The following is a 22716-nucleotide window of genomic DNA, read 5'->3' as shown; positions in this document are numbered from 1 at the left end:
CTGGCACCCGACTCCACTCCCACGGTTCCTAGTCCTGGGTTTTCCGGGCTGAAGACCTTGAGCCTCGGTCCTCAGCACTGCCTCATCCAGGAGGACTTCAAACCCAGCAGTGGGCCAGCAGGGAGTCCCCCGGCAAAACTCACGTGGGAGAAATAGGAGAGGAAGGGCAGGCTGCACAGTGCTCTGATGAGAGCTCGGGATGAGACCTGATTCTCTGCTCAGACGACGGGGAAGGACAGACCCAAGAACACACAGAATCTTCTCCCCACACAATGAAGCGTCTCTTCCAAAGTCAAGTCGGTTACTCGGCAAGCCTGACAGGTTACGAAGGTGCACCTCGCCCCTTAGCAAGGACACACCAACAGAGGCTAGGCAGGTTTAGCAAAGTTAAATACAGAACGCCCACTTCACTTTGAATTTCAGATAAACAACAGCAATGTTTTCATACAAGTATGCCCCATGCCGTATTTGGGGCAAACTTACACTCAAAAAAATGATTCACTGTTTATTTGAAATTCAAGTTGACCTGGCATTCTGTGTTCTATCTGGCAGCCCTCCTGCAAAAGAAGAGCCCTCCCAGCTTTGCCGACGGCCACTTGGCATCTTCTCAGGAGCCAACTACTCAGAGAGCTGGAGGTCCTGCCCGGGGATGCCCAGGGGAGCAGGTCTTCTCAGGAGGGCTCCACAGCAGGGATAACCTTGGCCCCTCTTCCAGAGCCCCTCCCACTGGCCCGGTGATGCCGGAACATGCTCACCTCATAGGGGAAAGTGGTTAAGCCCACCTCCTCCATACCTGGGAACTCAGCCATAACAGCCAACGCACACCAGCCCTTGCGGTCTGGTTCTCAGACAGCTGTTACCAACACCACTACCACCATCACCAGTGACAACGATATTAACAAGGACACGGGGGAGGCCGAGGGTGACTCAACTGCAGGATGTCAGGAGACCCTGCTGACGTCAGCTCCACCCGGCGTCAAGCCAAGCTTTTGGGAAAATGATGCATCTTTCTTCCGTCAACACTGCCGACGATTCCTCCAAAGCTCAGTCCCTAAGGTCGGATCGTTCGATCCATCAGGGCACGTGGTTGATTCTAGTTTCAAGACACATCCATCGCGGCCTGCACTCCTCCAGCCCCGCTCTTCAGGTCACTACGTGGCCAGATCCTACACCTGCCCCAGAGCATCTCTTTAAAAGTTGTGTTGGGCCAGGCTACTCTTTGCTGAAAACACCCCAAAGGTTCCCCATCTCACTCCAGTTAAAGCCATGCCCCTCCGACGGCCAGCAAGACCCTCCGTGATCCGCCTCCAGCCCGTCCCGCTGGGACTGCCTGTCCTCCGCACTGTCACCCACTCTCAGCAACTCGGCCTTCCTCCCCTCCAGGCACACCTCCACCTGGGGCCTTACACTGGCCGCTCCCCTGCCTGCCCGGGAAGGATATCCACCTCCCTCACCTTTGCTCCAATCTCACCTTCTCCACGGGGCCTAATCCCGTCCGCCCTACTGAACCGTGCAGCGGACTGCTGTCCCCTGCTCCAGCACCCCCGAGCCCCCAATCCTGTCCACTGCTTCTTTCCTAATGTTTCCATTCTAACACACCATCTGTTCGCCCTGGTTATCGCTAACTGTCTGTCTCCCCCTCAAGAACGTATACCTCACGCAGGCAGGAACCTGTCTTGTTCGCTGACGAATTCCAAGAGCCTAGAACGGTGACTGAAACACACATGTGCTCAATAAACACTTGTCTACTTCACCGTCCACCGCATGGACACGGGAGACCAGGAGCAGGAAAAGGGCCAACACTTCCTGGGCGCCTTTTACATGCAGGCACCATGGAAGGGGCTTTACAAACGCTGGACAGGTCAGGCGGGGTGAGGGGCCTCCAGTTCCCACATGAGAAACCTGCCTCCGAGGGGGTCACTTGGCTACCAAGGCACACGGTTGGGAATTCGGACGAGACGTGAAAGCCCAGGCGATTCCATCATCCCGAGAGGCGTGTGCTGTCTGCCGTCACCTGGGAAGAACCGCTGTCCCTCCCGCCTCGTGCCTGACATTTATCAGCAGGGCAGCCCCGTGCAGACTGTCGGGCAGGGACTGCCACGTCCCCCTTTCGGGAGGCTGTGGGATGTGAGGAAAGGATGCTGGCTTTGGCCCCCGGGTCACAGGCCACCCGCGGCCGTGGGGTGCACACAACGCCCACGAGACGCGGCCCGCGCCCAGCCCGTGGGGCACGTGAACGTCCATGTCCTCGGCATCCGGGAGAAGCTCAGTGACTGCCTGCTGGCACTGAGGTAGCTCTTCTCACAAGGAACTCCTGACCTGGCACAGGGAGGACCTCAGTGCCTGCGGCCTGGGGACAGAAGGGCGAGCAGCAGACCCTTCACAGGCCAAGTTCAAGGGCAGAGAGGGGCCGTGGTGCTGGGAGGGGCTTGTCGGAGCTGAGGGCCTGCCACGGTCAGGCCGGGGAGCTGCCCGGGGTGCCGGGATCCAGCACGAGGTATCTTCTTTCTGAACGTGGGGATGGCAGCCAGAGCAGGGAGGAAAAGAAGTGTATAGAGTTTCCGCTCTCCCCTGACTTCCGGAGGGTTAAAGAAACATGGAAAACACGTCGGCATCAGTAAGTAACCAGGCTTCACATGCTTCCTCATCTTCTGAGCAGGATTTCTGCTGCCCGGGCATCTCCCGAACTAGAGGCCTTGGGCATCTGCACGGCCGGCAGTGCCCAGGCAGCAAACACCTGCCGACCCCAGACGAGGCGGGAGAGGCACCTGGACGGAAGTGTGATGCGGAGGGGCCTGGGGAAGGGGGACCAAGGGCCGGAGCTGCCTTACAGTGTAAGAGAGCAGGACCCCAGCCACAGAGCCCCTGCCAGGAGTGATGGCTGATCGAAGCAGGGGCGTCTGCCAAACAGGGCATCCAGCCTAAACCTGTGAATTCTCAGACTTGCCCGGTCTTCCCTGAAAAAAGAAATGCTTGTGCCAAACATCACTCAACATATTCTACATCCACACTTCTCACAAGCAACGCTGTCCAGATGAACGGATTCTAAAGGAAACCGACACCCACGCGCACACCTGACTGGTCCCCCGAAGGGAGTGAGCCTGGGGAGCCCATAGAAGCTGCCCACGTGGCCCAGTTTCTCCTCTTCATCCTCAAGAAAGGCCTGGGAAGGGTTCAGGGGACAGGCAGAGCAGGGGAAGGGGACACACACTGTCGGAGGACTGGCTAAGGGTCAGACACAGACACTTTACAAACATGTTATGCCTTCCGACGAGGCTGTGAGGACCCACTATGTCCCCATTCTACAGATTAGAAGACTGAGGCTCAGGTTAAATTACTTTGCCAAGTGAGTTACCAGAGGCTGGGAAGTCTGAGAACTCAAAAATTTGGCTGGACTCACAGCAGACTTGGGAACTTTGACTCAAAAAGTTCTTTACACTCTCAAGCTTCACCCAACATGAAGCCAGAAGCTGCCCAGGCGTCTGATAAGCTACGGCCGATGCTGGCACACGGGCTGGCTGAAGGTCACGGAACCCGGCCGGGACAAGACCAGAAAACGGGCCACCTTCTCTTGGCTCTGAGGAACTAGTCTTTTAATCTCCACGTAGAAAGCGTGGAAAATAGGTCAAAATAATTTTAAGCGAGGCTAAAAGTCTTTTATGGTAGCAAGAACAACGTTTAATAGGCCTCAATTATGTAACATTTGGCCCAGCTGAACACCCGTCCCTCCGGCCAAAGGCCACTTCAAGCCACTGCTCACATGGTCATGACTTTGGTGTTCCAGAATGAGGGTCTTCAGGGAGACTCCTGCCCTTAATGGCTTCTTGTCTTCATCCCAGCAACTACCAGACCAAGTCCTTGTTAGAAAGTTAAGGAATGAGAGATTAGGATTGACATGCATACACCACCATGTGTAGAATAGATAGCTAGAGGGAACCTGCTGTATAGCACAGGGAGCTCAGCTCCGTGCTCTGTGATGACCTAGATGGGTGGGATGGGGGGTGGGAGGGAGGGAGGTCCAAGAGGGAGGGGCTATATGTATACATACAGCTGGTTCACTTCATTGTACAGCAGAAACTAACACAGCGTTGTAAAGCAATTATATACTCCCCCCACCACCAATAAAAGAGAAAGAAATCCCCCCCCCAAAAAAAGGAAGTTTGAGGAATGGAAGCCCTGAACATGAATCTCATTGGAAAGCCACCCACCTCTCCGCTGTTTCCTCCAAAGCACCCACGTTTGTAGCCGTGGGGATGGCAGAGCAGTACAGGACAGCACGAGCCAACATTCAAGGGCATGCTCACTGCGTGCCAGGCCTCTTCTCGCGGAAAGACCAAGCAGCCGAGTTAGACCCCTGCTTCCAGCACTACTGCTTATGGTATACATCCCTTAACCTCGCAAAGCCTGTTTCATTTGTATAATGGGGATAACAATACTTACCCAAGTGTGCAATAAAATATTTTAAATGCTACCCAATAAACCTTTATTCTTTTCCTTCAGAGAGTCTTTGACGTTTCTCTTTGAAAGAACACGGTGACTCCGACACGGCCCTTACCTGTCCCCACCAGGCCCCTCCGGTGCGGAGACCCGCAGGCTCCGGGGGGAGGGGAGCCTGCCCCCACCTTTTCCTGCCTCACGCTGGAGGGACCGCCCTGGAGCCCCAGGTGCAGGAGGCCTGAGAACACCTGTGGACCTGGGAGGACGGTCAGCCTCACCTGTGTGCTCACCTAGATTCCCAGGCTCCACAGGTAGAGAAACAGCTGGAGAACAGGCGAGGCTTCCTGCCCCTGAGCCTGAGAGAACAAGCAGGAGGTCCTGCAGGTGTCAGCCGTGGACGTGTCAGCTGTCTTCTCTCTACCACCCAGGCCCACAAGCCCACAAAGAAAGACAGTCGCCCTTCCAAGGGTCTCACAGCACAGGGAGTATGGTGACTCAGAAGAAACAGAACATTCACTCAGGGAGAGAGAGCTGCTGGCAGATACAGATGCCAACTTGAATTTTAATTAAAATAGTCATAATAGCACTCAAAGAGATGCAACGGCAACACACATGGGGGAAAAAAAGATTCCCTGTAACTATAAAACATGATTTCCCCACTAAACAACTCTTCAGGCAAAGAGAACGAGAAGGTGGTCGCAGATGATCCCTTGAATCACTGACTCAGAAGACTGAGTCCAAGAAATAAAGCAGAAAAGCCCAAGTATGAAGAAATGAAAAGCATAAGGGACAGGCTATGAGACTTTCAAGCTACATCCTGAGACAGAGAGAGAGAAAAGGACAGATGAAGGACAGGCAGTACAGGACACCCAGCTCTGGACATAAGGGATAAGACAAGGGCCACATGCCAGTTAAGTTTCTGAATCTAAGGACAAAGAAAAAAAAAGACTGTTCTTCAGGCAGAACGAACTCGTACCTAAAAAGGAAACAGAACATGGAGATGGACACGAACTGGCTGTGGACGATGTCAGAGCAGCCCGGATGGTGAGAGAACGTCTGAGAACCACGGGACTTGAAAATGCCTCCCCAGGCATCAAAATAAAGGCTCCTCAGCTATCACGATAAAAGGAAAGGTCTCTGAAGACAAGAATTCAGAGTATATACCACTAGGCACCAGGCACCACAGCAGAGGAGAAACAAGGAAGGAAAAGCTCTAACAACAAATGGAATAGAACAAGACTCCATGCAGCAAAGAGGGGCGAAAACTGATGACTAACGAGCTGAACGGTCTTGGCCCTGGCGAGGCTGAAGGCCGATGCCTGCGTCAGTGTCATTTCTGACACCCCTGAAGTAATGGGTGATCGACACCATTTAGTCAGGTAGGTTCTCATCACGCCTAAGCAGTACAGCCATCTCAGGCACAAGGCACAGGACATGCAATTCAGACTGGATATTAATATCTGAGTATTCACTTTGACTACAATTAAGCATTCTAGATATAACTCAGGCTGAAAATATAAACTTATAAGCTTTCTATGGTGGAATTCTATAAGTTAAAGTACAAATGTATATTTACTGGTATGAGTAAAATGTTGCAGTAATTAAAGACTGGAATAGCTGACCATTTTATTTTAAAAAAGTAGTAAGATTAAGAGCTTTCAAATACTTAAATCAAGAAACAGAATGACAGTTAATACAAACATTACACGTACATAGTCCAGATAACTTTAGAAAAAATATCTATCCTTCAGAACTGAGTCATAAAATTTCAGTAATGACAGAAGGCAGAAAAACAGTTTAGATTATATCAAAATTATAATCTGTGTAGAATTATTTCAGGCACTAGCTTTCATAAGACTAAAGCAAACAGCCCTTGAGAACTTAATGTAATTTTATAATCATTCAATTTCATTCAGGCTATGAGTATTTCAAGAAAAAGTCCTATTTGTGAATTCTTCACCTAGTGAAGATGAATTAAAATCAGAAAGTCAACTCTGCCAGCTTAAAAATTCAGGAACAGAAAAAAATTCCACAATCATTTATGACAACATCCACAATAAATCACTTCCAATCTATGGAAAATAATAGAGTATGAAGAAAAGAAAGTGTTACAGAATAATTTTGTTTCCATTAGTCAAGTTTTAAAATAACCTTACAAGAGTGCCCTTTAAGAAGACAACGTCTTGTAGTTTTAAGCCTATGGAAACTAACGCTACACTCAAAGTGTCTGTTACCATGAGGGTAATAACTACCATCTTCAGTAGTTAGAAGATGAAGAACTGTTGAATCACCCAAACTATGAATCCTAGTTACGAAGTTCCTCCTGGAAAATGTGATTCTGAAGATCTGTTCCCCTGAATGAATGTGCTCCTTCTGCATCTTGCACAGCACACGTGTGAAGGTTGCAAACACATCCAGAGGCCTCTGACCGCCGAAAGCCTACAGTGGTGAGGGAGTTACCCCCGGTCCTGCCTTTCTGGCTGGCCCGCAGAATCCTGGGTCACCAGGCTGACGTGTCACAAGAGCGTAAGTGTTCTTTACGTGATACGAATCGTCTCCTCGGGAAGACGCCAAAATCCATGCACATATCCATGCTCGTATACCAAAATTCGAGGTGCAGACAGAAATTCAGAAATGATTTTGTTATCGTGGAAGAAAAACACACTGTTCCACTGCCACGTTCCCAGTTTTTCCTCAAGGGACTGCAGGAGGTAGCAGTTGCAGTCAGAAATATTAGAAGTAAAAATTACAAGTGAGGCAACATCTGAAGTTTACTCCAAAAAAATACTCAAAGAATACCTGTAAGCAGTCAACCAAGGTTTAGTTCGTGGGATTTTGCCAATGACATTGCATCACCCCACAGACTGACCAAGGCCTCAAGTCTAGGAGATGAAAAGAAGGTAAGTCTCTACCTTCAAGAGCTACTGTGAGGGAGGAAGGTGCATTGTCACTGGCACACGTCCCTGTGCTGGCAGACACGACCACCTTGCCCCTTCCCTAGCCCAACAGGAAGTGAACACAAGTGTTCACAGGTGCGCAGCGGTGCAACTACAGGTACAGGAAAGCCACCGACAGCATGAGAAATGGCTATTCCTGTACTATACTGTCAACCTCTTGAATTTTGACACCTAAAATGTTTAATAAAATATAAATGCTTTTTTAAAAGAACAAAACTTCAGACTGTGTCTTTATCCTAGAAGTTCATTCTACAGTTGGCTTCAGTCCTGCCTTAGGCAAATGTTTAGCCATTTGGACAAAATGGGCAAAAAACGTGAACAAACATTTCTACAATATACAAATATAGGAACGGCCAACAAGCACATGAAAAGATGCTCAACATCACTAATCATTAAGGAAATGCAAATCAAAACCACAATGAGGTACCACCTCCCACTCATTAGCATGGCTACTACCAAAAAAACAAAACACAGGACTTCCCTGGCGGTCCTGGTGGTGGAGACTTCGCCTTCCAATGCAGGGTGTGTGGGTCTGATCCCTGGTCGGGGAGCTAAGATCCCACATGCCTCACGGCCAAAAAACCAAAACATACAACAGAAGCAATATTGTAACAAACTCAATAAAGACTTTAATAATGGTCCACATTAAAAAAAAATCTGAAAAAAAAAAGTGATACACTGCTGGCGGCCACCCACTTTGTAAAACATTTTGTCAGTTCCTCAGAAAGTTAAACAGAGAGTTACCATACAACCCAGCAATTCCATTCCTAGCTACATACTCAAGGAAAATGAAAACTATGCCCACACTAAAACTTGTACATGAAGGTTTTGGCTTTATTCATAGTAACAAAAAAGTGAAAACAGTCCAAATGTTCATCACCTGATGAGTAAACAAAATGTATATACATCAGTTCAGTGGAATATTATTCAGCCTTTAAAACGAATGAAATTTTGACACATGCAGCAACATGGATGAACCTCGGAAACATTATGCTAATGGTAAGAAACCAGTCACAAATCACCACATACTGTATGATTTCATTTAGATGAAATTTCCAGAACAGGCACATCTATAGAGACAGAAAGTAAATTAGCCGTTGCCTAAGGCTCGGGGTGATGGCTAAAGGTTTCTTTTGGGGATGATGAAAATGTTCTAAAACTGACTGTTCACACAATTGGGAATACATTAAGAGCCACTAAATTGTACACATAAAATGGGTAAATTGTATGGCATGTGAATTATATCTCAATAAAGCTCTTATCCCCAAAATGGAAAGAACTTCCATATTTATTGCATAAAAAAAGAATGAACAACTTGATCAAAACACCAAAAACAGGGAAAAGAGTAAGAAAAAAAAGTGAATTAAATAATATGGAAGGAATAAAATCATGCTTGTTTGTCATCCTTTTAAGTGTGTACAGGGACTTCCCTGGTGGTCCAGTGGTTAAGACTTTGCCTTCCAATGCAGGGGGTGCAAGTTTGATCCCTGGTCAGGGAGCTAAGATCCAACATGTCTTGTGGCCAAAAAACCAAAACATAAAGAACAGAAGCAATATTGTAAGAAATTCAATAAAGACTTTAAAAATGGTCTGCCTAAAAAAAAATCTTTAAAAAAATTTTTTAAAAAACTAAATAAAATGGAAAAAAAAACAGTGTGTACAGATTGATTTCTCCAACTGAAGAGTCTATCACGTGTGTCAAAAATATATATCCAACTACATGCTGTCTGTGAAACACAAATAGGGGCAATAAGGGGTTGGAAACAATGCCCCAGGCAAGGAGATACCCGGCAAATGCAAGGGAGGAGACAGCAGGAAAGGCAAATTAACAGCCAACAAGCTGGATTTAAAGTTAAAGGTACTAAGCAAGATGAAGAGGGACATTATTACAGGCACACTTAGGTGGGAAGATATAAAAGGTATAAGTACTCACGCACCAAACAACATGGCAGCTAAAGACTCCTAAATATGCAAGCATATGGTAAAAACTCAGCTCTTCAAACGGGAATATCTACTAGACAGAAAAAAGAAAAACAGAGAGGATAGAGAAACAGACAGACACCCTTACTTCCCTCAAATAAAAAATACATTTTTTCTTACCTATGTATGCCACGTTTGTAAAGATTAACTAGATATCTGGCAACAAAGAAAACCTTTACAAACCTTTCAAATTAAAGGTTTAAAGGACAGCCCTTTGATCACAATCCAATAAAATCAGAATTAAATAATCAGGTAACAAAAACTCTTAACTACTTAGAAATTAAGAAATATACTCTTAGGTCAAAGAAGAAATCAAAAGGAGGAATGGAAAAAATTTGAAAGCAATGGAAAGGATACCAAAACTTACAGAATACACCAGAAGTTATACTCTAAGGATATTTTTGTGTCAAATGCCTTCAATACTAAAGAGTTTTTAAAATAAAAAACCATGCACTCATCTAAACCAATTAGAAAAGGACAGCTCAATAAATCAAAAGAAAGAAGTTATAACAAAGATAAATTTTTAAATTAAAGAAAACGTAACAGGGACGAATAAACTCAAAGCTAATTTTTGGGTTTTTCTTGGGGGAGGGCCGCACCACGCAGCTGGCAGGATCTTAGTTCCCCGACCAGGTCTCGAACCTGAGCCCCCGGCAGTGGAAGCTTGGAGTGCTAACCACTGGACCGCCAGGAAGGCCCTCAAAGCTGATTCTTTGAAAAGACCAATAATACAGAAAAACCTCACATGCCCAATTAAGGGTAAGAGAGAGAAGGTGGGTGATGGGGGGAGAGGAAAAGTGGAGAAAGTGAAGGAAGGAGGGGAAGGAGAGGAGGGGATAGGGGAGAGAGAGGATGTACAAACACAGAAGACCAGGGCTGAGAACAGACACATAAAAGCAAGTGCAGATTACGAAAGCAAATCCGAAAGAACCATTTTGCAAAACTGCATGGAATTTTACATTAACAAATTTGAAAACCTAGAATAGATAATTTCCTAAGAAAACATAAATCATCAAAATGATTCAAGACGTGGAAAATTCAGAAGTACTGGGATCAGACAGGTTCACAGCTGAGCTGTATCTAACGCATAATTCCACCGCTGAATGGCAACAGGCAATTAAACAATAATAAGCCAATTCATTTTGTGAAGCTGAGCATTATTTTAATACTCAGACCTGAGAGAGATGGGGGGGGGGAACAATGAACAAATCTGGCTTAGGATGGATTAGCTACAGAAACACTAAACCAATACCAGCAAACAAGGGAATTCAGCCATCTATCAAAGAGACCGACTTGGATATATTCCAGGAAACTAAGGGAATCTCAATACCAGGAAATCAGTGAAATTTACTTTGTCCATAAATTAAATGTGAATAAAAAATAGGACCACAGCCATAAATGCATTTTGATAAAAATAAAGGCATTTGCTAAAAGTTTGGCAGTCATTCCTTATAAAAATAAACTAAGCTAGGAATAGAAGGAAGTTACTGATGAAGTATTCTTGAATGAGAAGAGCATAATACAAAGTATATAAAGTGAGTCTGTATTTGTCAAAGAGTGACCCCAAAACTCCTACACATGATGTATATGCACAAATGTGTTTGCGAATGAGCAACAAGTGGTCAACACAGACGACAGGGAGGCAGGCAGTGAGGAGAATTCTAACAAGAAAGGGTGAAACAGGACTGCAGTTAAACCCCATGTATGATATTAACGCATGTAAATAAAATTAGACAGTTCACGTGTATAATTTTTAAAAGACTGCACAGTATGAAAACTACCAAGAAAAGAAGTATTCCTTTTCTTTTTAACTCCACAACCATCACTGACTTTTTTTTTTAATTCCCAGTAACAAGTTTAGGATAAGATGATCTGTTGTCAGTATCGCCTTTAGCTGGACTCCTTAACGGAAACGGGAATCGGCTGCAGGTCAGAACGTAGTCACAGCTGTGATCCTTCTATGCAGAGCGATCCCGCGTGCCCAGCTCCTGATATCCCATCCCGGGGGAGCCACTCTGGAGCCAGTGAGAAGCAGGTATCTGAGCAAACCATCCTTGGCTTCCCTTGGTGCCGTGTGCCGGTCACATTTACGGATCTACAGAAGTGCTGGTCCTGGCGGCTCCCACAGCACCAGGATGCCCTTGTGCTTACGACAGCACCCACCATACGGGTCACAAGTCTTGGAGCACTTCCTGTCTTCAGGGCTGGGCACCATGCTTTCCTTATCCACTTCTCAAGCCCCAGCTGCTGACACAGTGCCTGGCCCATCACAGGCCACATGAATGAAGTGTATTCAAAAGAAGAGATGACGTCTGAACTCAAGAGCTTTTCTTTTGGGGGCCGTTTAACTTTAGCTTTCCAGGCAGCTGTACTTAAACGTTTTCCAGCCCTGCTGCCAATGACCTGCTGGGGTGAAAGAATGTTGGCACACCCCAAGGGGCACATGGCTTTGGCTGGTCCTTTGGCAGCAGGGACACTGGGAATTGCTCTTAGGAGCCCAGCAAGACAGTGGGGAGGGTACTTCACCGAGCGCCTCCTCTGTCAGACCACATAGGATCTCGTTGGGTGCCTGGAGCTGCCCTGCAGGAGGCGGCGCTTTGGATGCTGAGCTGGGACAGGTCCCCCTCCCTCCCAACACAGCATCTCACGCGGAGTCTGGGCTGTACCCTGGCAGCCGGCCGCGCCAACTTCCCTGATGGAATCTGCCGTCTCCCTGAACTTACCGTCATCTTTTCAAAATCTTTCTACTTCTTCTCTGCCAAACTTCTTGAAGACAATGAGTCTATAAACGTGTGATACACACTGTGAATTTACACTTGCTGATTTTTACCTAAAATTCACCTCTTCCAATCTTAAACGCCTTCTCACTGGAGTTATCGCCAATTTCCAATGACGTAATTTTCTAGATTCCACTGGAATTCTGAATGCATGTCCCCTCAGGTGAAGTACCTGTGGTCCAGTTTCTCAGCTAGCCAAGGAAGCCTGACTGGGAATTTTGCTGAAATACAATAGTGCTAAGAGCAAACCAAATGGAACATTTTTATTTACCTCAAACGCTGGGGCCCAAGGAGAGCAAGCATCATTACAGGCAGATGAGGAAGGAGGGGTAGATTTTTTCAAATGTGAGTTCTAAAGTGAAGGTCTACTCACTCATGGAACCTTGGCGTCTTTACTCAGCACACCCCACTGACACAGCGGGGGTCCCAGGGAAGCTTCTTGAAGATGCTACTGATTCTCCACTTCCCCAAATGTAGAAGGAGCTCACGTAAGCAAGCCCTTCATTAACCACTCTCTAAACGATTCCACTTGTTTCTATTTTTTTCTTCCCAGAAAATTATCCTTCATCCCAATCCCTTATATTCTCTTTGTAACTCTGTCTTCCAAACTTGAGAAAACAGGTCTCCTCCCTCTCTGGTTCTTCTAAAGTAATTACATTTTTAATCGCCTTTGCCACAGAAGCTTTTTGGTGGCTCTGAGGCAACAATACTGCATTCACCTACTGGTTTCCTCTCCACCATGGGAAAGAGGATGGGGCCCAGCAGAGCCGAGGACACTAACTGCTTCTCACCGATGTCCATCATCTGCCCGTGGAGTCTCTCTCCCCACCCAGCCTGGGTTCCACCAGATGAAGGCCCTCGACAGATGGGAGAGGGATCCTGAAACACCTCACAGGGTGCCACGCGACCGGGGGCTGCCAGAGAGGGTGGGGAGGCCAGCTGGGTGGGTTCCGGGGCCTCTCCCTCCGGCTTCCAAGAGAGCCTCCTGGTTTTGTCCTGAGGTTTCTGGTCGCTAAAAAGTTTTGAAAACCTTCTAAGTAGCACAATATCCATCCATTTTGGCCACATAGGAAAAAAGTAGTTGAAAGGAATGAGAATCAGCCACCTGGAACGAAGCACCAGCTCTGTGCTTTCCCGCATGTCTTTACTGATTCTCGGTGCGGAGCTCCACTGGGTCCCCTGCCCGAGACTGCAGGGCGAGCACGCAGCAGAGCCCAGGCCCTTTACCCTGGGCATGCTCGCTCCCACCAGAAACCGACCCCCAAGCCCCTTCCAAACCCTCTACCACTTCAAAACATCAACGTGCGATGAATAACTGCGTCTAGAATACTCCGTGCACGTTGCTTACCTGCGTCATCTCACCTGTTCCAAAGTTACAATGGGAACTTCACGGAGAGAATGCAAATAATTCATTCTTTTTCTCTAGGCTTTTTTTCCCACAGTCTCCCCTCGTGAATCCTGTATAGATGATCAGCGAGAGCCCTGCTGGTCTGAATGCGCTTCCCCCACCCGTCTCTGTTCTTCACCATCTGCGCAAATAGGACTCTGCTGGCTCCTGTAAAACGCGCCCTCCACCGCATGCCCCTGCCAGGAGGGAAGCTCATTTCTTCATAAATTTAGTCCATGACAGATATGACTGATCCACAGGTGGCTGTGCTCCAAATGCTGATTCAGACACAAGGTCCTCTCATCTGCTGGCCCCAGCATCTCTGACGTGTGGCCCAGAGGAGCCTTCCTCCTGGTCAGGCCCGAGCATGGGGTCCACACTTTGCCTCATCTTCCATTGCCCAGAACCCAGGCATCGGCCCTTCTCGCCGCACGGGGTGGGGTGGGGGGGCGTTGGAAAATTAAGTGCAGCCAAAGCCTGGGATGAGAGTCAATGGGTGAGACAGATTTGCAGAATGACAATGGTCTTCAACTCAGAGCCCCCTGCAAGGGACTTATTTTTAATTAGTTGATCTGACCGGCATATACCATGGTTCACATTCATGCTTAAGTATGATGCTTACTTGTACCCTAATCAAAGGGACCAGTCCATACTATGTCACTTAACCTCTCTGTGACTCATGTTGAAAATAGGAAAAATTGGGCTTCCCTGGTGGCGCAGTGGTTGAGAGTCCGCCTGCCGATGCAGGGGACACGGGTTCGTGCCCCGGTCTGCGAGGATCCCACATGCCACGGAGCGGCTGGTCCCGTGAGCCATGGCCGCTGAGCCTGCGCGTCCAGAGGCTGTGCTCCGCAACGGGAGAGACCACAACAGTGAGAGGCCCTCGTACCGCAAAAAAAAAATAAATAAATAAATAAATAAAGGAAAAATAATAGTCCTGACCTCACAGGGTTGTTATGAGGATTACATAGGTTAGAAAGTGCTCAGGACGCTATCTTGCACACAGTAAGTGATACACAGGCGTTTGTTAAACAATTAAGCTGTACAAGGAGCTGGTTCCCTGCAAATTCCTAACACAGTCCTGTCTTGGAGGTCTCCAGCTACTACAAAGTGGGCAGGTTGTAGAAGCCCAGGGCTGGAGTGTTCCCCAGAGGCCAACGAGTTCAGTCTTCCATCCAGGACGGAAATCCCTGTTAAACACATCCTAGACTTGCTTCAGTGCCTTCCTGGGAAGGAACTCATTCCCCATCCACGCTTCCACAATTTAGATGTTAAAAACGCACAGGTCCTTGTAAACATTTATTCACCGACACCAATTCCCACCCCCATTTAAAAAATCTACTTCCGCATCCATCTAGTCTTTTGTTCATTCATTCATCCAACAGAACTTGAGGAATTACCATGTTCTAACCGTGACCAAGACATCCAAGGTCTCAGCCCTGGGAAAGAGTTAGCTTATATGGGTGCTAAAAGGGACCAGAGGGAAGACAGTGACTTTAGGTTCTTGGAGGCAGTGACATTTGAACCAAGACCACCAATGACCAACAAGCAAGGGCTGCTATTCGAGTATTGGGAAGAACATTCCAGGTGAAGGTCTGGCAGGCACAAAGGCTCTGAGATGGACAGGTCACGTGGCGAGAGAGTGCTGTAGGACAGGTACCCAAAGGAACGTGGGACCGGAAGGCTAGCAGGCCCTGCGAAGGACTTGGGAATTCCCTTTGGCTTGAAGTTGAAGCCACTGAAAGGTTTTAAGCAGAGAAGTGAGTGGATGAGCTCCGGTTTGTAAAGATCACTCTTCTTCCACAGCCAATGGGAAGAGAGATAGAAGCAGGGGGCGGGGCATCAACAAAACTGGAATCTGGGAATCCCAGCAGATGAAAGCTCCAATGCCTTGACCAATGAGTGATGTTGCCTTGGTTAAAGTTGGAAGCAATGGCAAGGATATAAGAAGAGAAAGAATTTGTGGTTCTAATTGTTTTAATAAACTGATTTATTAAATACACACCTAATATTTAGTATGCATTTAATAAATCAAAAAAAGTATGGCCAGACAGTCATACTTCTGTAGTAATTCTTCCTGGAATTCACAAACAAGGGGAAGAAAGTTCTTTATACCATGTGCCAATCCAGGCAGAGCGTCCCTTTACGTTACAGGATATTTTAGGTATCCTATTGTTCTTGTAGCATGACATTCTCCCCCTCACCCTAAGTTAATATTGATACTATACATCCTTTGGCCATAAAGGTTTTACCACACTGACTCTGGTTGTCATTCATATCCCCTCTTCCTTCCTTAAAGAAAAACCCCCAGTGCCTCTCCATGGATTCCACCCTCTCTAAGCACTTATTTCTCGCTAAACCTGCCAAATTCCCCTCACTGGGGGATCCAGCATTTGCTAGGTAAATCCGTACCCATGCCTGGACTTCAACTTCAGATTCCAGCTACAGTTTTCTTGCAATGGTAACAATGACAAACATCAAACTTCAAGCCATTTTCACTAAGGCCTCAAGTAAAGATGCTCAGCTCAAGGGAGAGTGGGGCTGCCCATAGGCAAAGATGGCATAGCTTCTTTCCACCTTCCACCCCAGCCTCTGCCTAAGTTGCTCCCTTGTTTGAGATGCCTTTTTCCTTCCTTTTCACCTGATTCATTTTTATTCCTCAAGATGCAGCTTTGGGGCCACCTCTGCCAGAGGATTAGGTGCAACCCAGCTGGATTAGGTGAGGTACCTCTGGAATCCCGTCTAAATGCAGGTTTACTTTGATCACAGACTCTTACCTCTTTTTCTTCGCTTTGTCTCTCCTACTGGACCCCAGGAGACATGCCTTACTTACCCCAGCAGGGTTCAACATGCTTGCTGAACGAATACATGGCGCATCTCATGCACCACTGGTGCATGTATAAACGGAAAACCATTTGGCAGTATCTACTGCAGCAGTGGTTCTCCGCTGCAGATGACTTTGCTCCCCAAGGGACACTTGGTAGTGCCCGGAGAGAAGTTTGTTTGTCACGACTAGAGGAAGGCATGCTGTTGGCTTTCAGCGGGCAGAGGCCAGGAGGGCTGCTGAGTAGCCTTCAACGCACAGGACAGCCTCTGCGGCAAAGGATCCCCCCGGCCCATGGTGTCTACGGCGCCAAGGCTGAAACGACACACCTGTTCTATGACCCAGAGATCCTACTCCTAGGTATATACGGCCCAGGGAAAGTATGTATATGTCTATCAAAACCATGCTCAAGAATATTGGTAGCTTTATTCATAAAAGCCTGAAAACAGTCCCAAAGTCCACTGATAGGGTAATAGATAACGAACTGTAGTGTTTATACAATGGAATGCTACAAGGCGAAATAAAAAAGACTGTAAAAATAAGACTTGGATATGGGCTTCCCTGGTGGCGCAGTGGTTGCGAGTCCGCCTGCCGATGCAGGGGACACGGATTCGTGCCCTGGTCCGGGAAGATCCCACATGCCGTGGAGCGGCTGGGCCCGTGGGCCATGGCCGCTGAGCCTGCGCGTCCGGAGCCTGTGCTCTGCAACGGGAGAGGCCACAACAGCGAGAGGCCTGCGGTACCGCAATAAAAAAAGTACTAGGTACTGACTGGGAAGGGGCTGGAGGGACTCTACCTTGAGCTGGGGAGCTGCAGGGCTGTGCTGCACGCGGTGACTCGCGTGCTGTGTGTGTCACACCTCAGTAAGCTTTATTACAGGGAACACCCTCTCAGGGCCACACTACCAGCAGGAATCACACGTTGGTTTGCTGCCTTAGAAGCCAGACTTCCTAATGGACTTTCTGGTACACTGCTGGCCAGGGTGTAAGCAGCTGCGCGTCCAGAATGCTATTTCACAAGAGAGGTCAAAAATGTTAAAATGTGCAAAATCCTTATTCAACTCTGCTTTGATCATTTTATGCTAAGGAATATATTAAAGACGAGCACACAAACTTAAACTTCAAGAATATTTATCACAGCAGAATAAATATAAATAAATATATGTAAACAGGGAGGGGGGCAATGAACCCAAAGCCCACCCAAAGGGAACTGGTTCATTAAAACGACACTTTAAAATTGAAATGGAAAAGGTTTACGATATATTAATTAGAACTAAAAAGCAGGTCACCGATAATATGTAACCTAAGATTTATGAAGGGTACACTCAATGAGTTAACTGTGATTATCTCTGAGTAACGGGAGATTATGGGATTTTTTAAAATTTTACCGTTTTTCTTCTTGGTTTTTTTCCTAAAATGAACATATATTACTTGTTAATAAGAAAAAAATATACTCACAGCTCTTAAAAATAAAGGTGAGTGTTACACTGTAAAACTGAGTACTAGACCACACTGAACCCCCAGGGTGCTGGTGTTTTCAAAGCCCTGCTCCCCGCAGAGGGGCTCTGACCTCCCATTACCATGGCTCAGGGGAGCAGGGATTAAATCAGAAGCTAGATAAAATCCTAGGTCTTCTGTTTCAGTCCCGGCCTGTGGGACTGAAATCCCACTGAAATACACAAATCCATACCTGCATTAAGCCTCACAGGACTATATATGTTTCCAGAAAAGGGAATGGCAAATCCAGGTATAAACGTGAAAACCAATATAAATATTTTTGACTGGAAAGAATTCTAGGTGAAAAACAAACACACAAACAAAAAAAACCCAACCCACTACCTTTCCTGGATTATCAAGTCTGAGCAGTTAGACGGTGGTGATCACTTAACCAAGGTAATCTCGTTACCCCCAGACTCTGGCAGAAAAGCCCCATCTGTCTTTCTCTGTGAAGTGGAGAAGAGAACTCCCACACAGAGTACCTGTGCCGATTCAGTGCGATAATGCATGAAAAAGCAAGTTACAGATGCAAACTGTAGGTTATTATACTCCTCATGAGCTCAAGTTTCCCCACCACAGGAGAAGACTCCTAGGAAGAGAGCAAAACACCTCTCCCAGGAAGCTCCCTTCTCGGAAAGCTGCCTGGCTGCGCACGCGCTTGAGTATTAGGTAGCACTGCATGCGATTTATCTCATAGCTCACCATGATCTGAGCTCCCCCCGGAGCCACAGAGCTAAAGGTGGGAGCAGCTGCTTACCTGACACCAGAGGGGCCCAGGATCTTAGCTGACAAATCCCACTACGGTAGAAGGTCTCGGTTTAATTCTGGTTTTAAGAGAAAGGTGCTTCTCTTCTTCCTTGTTAGTCAAAAAGACTCTAAACCAAATAAACCAACAACAAACTCTAAAGATAAAACATTTCACAGTGTTAATTATCAATGCCATACGTCCCCCCCCATCTTCTCAAGGTCACACCTCCCCACTGCATGATGACAGAGGGTGGCTGACATGGGCCATGGGAAGACAACTCCTGTGAAGTCCACGCTCTCATGGAAAGAGTAAATAGCTCAGATCCCAGCCTCCCACGACAAAGGACCCACAAAGCCAAACAGAAGAAGCCCCCGAGCATCTGTCAATCTGCCTGTTCCTTTGCCTCCTCAGAAAGAACGAATCACAAGACTGCTCAGAAAGGGCAGGAGCTCCCAAAGCAGCTGAATTTCATGCTGTTTCCAAAGAGTGCGCTTGCATGGTTATTTGCACGGTGGGCAGACGAGGCTGACAGCTTGAGGGGGCTATTTTAGGGGGATACCCTGCGAGTCTGGTTAGAAGACAGTCCTGGGCCCTGAGCTCCCAGCAACCACTTTCTGCCTCCAGGCAGACCCCTCCACCCACCAGGGGTTAAAATGACCCACACAAGGTCTCTGTACTTAAACCATCCCAAGAGGACCTAGCGGGAGGAGAGAGAAGGGAAGGGGGTGTGAGAGAGAGGACCTCCCCACCCATAAGTGCACTTCTGGAGAGCCTCCCTAAGTGCACTTAGGGAGCTAAATACACTGAAAAAAACAGAACGAAGAGGCTGAGAAGACAACCTTAACCACAGAAATGCTTCCTCCTCCCTCCCCTCCTCCGGGGCATCCAATGTCTCCCTACTGTGTACTCTCCCTCCCACGCCCGGCCAAAAGCAGCTCTGAATGCAGATCAAAGGCGGCTCTGAAGGCAGATCAAAGGCACAGTGGTGCCCAGCGTCTCTCTCCTACACAGGGACTCTCTGAAAAGGGTTCCAGGTCATCAAGAGGGCTCGCAGACAGCGGTCATAACCTCTTTCTGATAGAAGAAACCAGGCTCAGCACAAGCGGTAACGCATTTTCACTTAAGACAGTCACATGCGTACACGCCTATTTCCATACAGACGCCTACGTGGTTTTTCACAGCAGGAGGCAGGCAGGAAGCCTGTTCCATGAGTCTAGAATCCTTTGCTTTCCTCATCTGATTCTAGCAGCAACAGCAATTTCCATTAGGGGTTTTCTTTGATGAGGGCTGATTACAGGTCAAAATGCCACCCTCTGGCTTGGTCTCCTTCCCACCGTACCAGCCCAGTGAGATCCATCAACAAACTGGGAAACAAAGATGGAGGGAGGTGCAGGCTGCGTTCCTTAAAAGTGGGGAGCACACTCTGGCTGGAGCGTCTGAGCTACTGGACTTGGTAAACTTTGCAGGCTGACCCTTCTTTGCTCAGGGCATCCGGGATGCAGCTCTCATGCCTCTTAACACACCTCTCTCTCCGCACCGGTAAGGCACAAGGATTTTCTCTCACCAGCAGCGTATTTCTGCACCTATTTTCAGCCCCCGTAAACCCTATTCCATTGTTTCAGGGGACCTGAATTCTTACTTAATAAACCATCAATGTCATCCCTCCACCGCTACCCCAAATTCCCTCAGGGAGAAGGCACTGCAAGGAAGAAGAAAGTTCTTAACTAGGGCTGTGCTCCTACACAAAATAGGAAAGCAAAAATAGGTATAAATATACCATCAAATAACCACTAAGGTCTTTGCTTACAGTGCTTGACTGCGATTCTCAGGTCCAGGTGTGAACTCAGTGGACATGTGAAGGAAGCAGAACTTGAACCTAACGCCAACTGACACACGATGCTGCTCTTCCTGACCGTTTGTGCTGCAGTGGCTAAACTGCTCTGCTGCAGAACTTCTCCCATTTATAGGTTACTAAGAAACATAATATTGCTTTAAAATTTCAGTGTGTTCAGCCTCCTCAAAGCAGCATACTCATGAATCTTATTCATAACCAGGCTGAACCCAACACAATTTCCCTGTTTTCTCCTGAGACAGGGGAAACACCGCATCCTCCCAAGCAGACACGCATCACAAGTGTTCCAAGATCAAAAACTGGATCACAGACACTCACTGCATAAAGCCTGCCAAACCAGGGCTCTGGGTAGGTACAAATTCTTAAGAGCCGATATGAAAAACAGCTGTCTGGGGCTGGAAGACTTTATGACGTTTTGGAAAATATGGGGGGGGGGGGTGAAAGGATTTATACAGAGTGATGTGACTGAAAACTCCCACACTCTTAATCAAAGCCCAAATAAGAACCTGCTTTTAAATGTACCCACCTCCAACACTGCACAGCTAACCTGGACTCTGGAGGCCCAGCTGTAGCTTAGCATATCCACACTGCAGCCTGACTGCTGGAGGCTTGCAGACCACTCCTTGCTGAGAGTCCAGCCAGCCCTGGCAGCAGGCTGCAGCCTGATGTCCTGATCCGAGTCCAGCCACCAGCCAGGGGTCCCTTGGTCCTGTCCTCCTATGGGCTGTGTTCCCGACCAGTCAAACAATAATCGGGGAGAGCCGCGGGGAGAGCCACAGGGTAAGCCGCAGCTCACCCAGCATCATGCCCACTGCGGCCACTCCCTGGTCGTCAGCATCACCGGCTGCTTGCCATTCCACCCATGAAAACAGTGTGCAGAAACCAGGGGCTGCCACGGAAGGCGGCGCAGAGCAAGGAACAAAAGCATCAGAGGACAAGTGCAAATGGCTGGCCTCCAGCTCCGGGAGAGAGCAGAGGCTACCGAGTTTCCGCGGGGAAAGTGGAGATATTTTAAAACCACCTCCCAAGAAAGGAGGCAGCAAAGAGGACCTCAAGCAGCCAGAGCTGCCAGCCCTTCTCCAGGTATCAGGGGCTGGTCTATGACCGTAACAGTAAGCAGGACACACGTGAAAGTGCTTTCCGGTGCAAAAGCATACGCCTAGGTCATACGCCAGCATACGCCAGTTGCTGCCCAACTGGTCCTTTCACTCTTCCCTGTTTTTCGCAAGAGATTCTCAACGGCACGGACACGGAAAGTTTCTCAGATTAACTGCAGAAAACTAAAGCCCAGTGAAGACGCCATGGGTGGCCTCTCAGCCCTCCCAGGGCCTCGCTCCAACCGCTACCTGCCCCACCCCTGGCGCCCGGGTAAGGCTTGCTCTGGGGCCAGCAACGCAAAATGACTCCCCCGCCCTAAGACACGCCAGGTTTTCAGGATCCCCTCAACTAGGAGAACCTAACTCTGACCCACCCCCCAGGGGCGAGTGGCTTCTGGTGCGGGACGCGGGGACACTCCCAGCACGTGAGGGTACACTCCCCCGTGCTGCCGCGGCCTCGCCTCATCCTGTCCACCCACGAGGAACTCGGCGGAGCCCCGGCACGCTGCCGCAGCCTCGTGTGTTTCCTGAAACGCACAGCTGCCACCCGCAAGCCGACCCGTGGAGCGTCGGGAATTCTCGCGCCCCCGCCCCCGGGCCGCGCCTTACCGCCGGTGCCCTCGAAGCGCGGGGCCGGGCGGTCCCGCAGCGTGGCGCTCCAGCCCGCGCCAGCCTCGTCCTCCTCCGACTCCTGCGCGGCGACGGCGGGGGCGCCGGGGCCCCGCGCGGGGCCGGGGCGCTCGGCTTCGTCGTCCGAGGATCCGGCCGAGGAGGAGCGCGAGGCGGCCGACGTGCTGTAGAAGGGGTTCCCGCTGCTGTCCGGGCCCGACTCGCCGAACACGTCGTCCGAGATGTGCAGGCTCTCGTAGCGCGCGCGGGCCGCCTCGAGCAGCGCCGGCGCCCTCCTCCGCGCGCCCCCGCCGCCCTCGGCCATGGCCCCGGCCGCCGCCCGCGCGCCGGCCCCCCACAGCGCCTCCCAGCCGCACGCGCCGGGCCCCGGGCCCGCGCCGCGGCCCGCCGTCCCCCACCAGCGCAGCCCGCAGCACAGCGCCCGCCGCCCCGCGCCCGGCCGGCCCGCCGTCTTGGCCGCCTCGGGCCCAGCGCCCGGGGAAGCGCCTCGGAGCTCGGGCGCCGCGGGCTGCGGGCCGCGGCGGGAAGCAG

At 48.9% G+C, this 22716-nt stretch overlaps 1 protein-coding gene across 3 annotated transcripts in view; it reads right to left on the bottom strand.

Moving 5' to 3' along the window:
* Positions 1 to 22500, bottom strand: part of PGBD5 (piggyBac transposable element derived 5) — a 113167-nt gene extending 90667 nt beyond the window's left edge. For all 3 annotated transcript variants that reach the window (XM_067711131.1, XM_067711129.1, XM_067711130.1), the window contains exon 1: positions 22165 to 22500. In XM_067711131.1, coding sequence (XP_067567232.1) covers positions 22165 to 22489 — 325 coding nt within the window. In that variant the 5' untranslated portion in view covers positions 22490 to 22500. The remainder of the gene's footprint in view (positions 1 to 22164) is intronic.
* Between the last annotated feature and the right edge of the window lie 216 nt (positions 22501 to 22716).

This window comes from Pseudorca crassidens, chromosome 16, assembly GCF_039906515.1.
Source record: "Pseudorca crassidens isolate mPseCra1 chromosome 16, mPseCra1.hap1, whole genome shotgun sequence".
NCBI lineage: Eukaryota > Metazoa > Chordata > Mammalia > Artiodactyla > Delphinidae > Pseudorca > Pseudorca crassidens.
The sequence above is the reverse complement of the archived record's forward strand: the minus strand, read 5'-3'. Positions and strand labels throughout refer to the sequence as shown.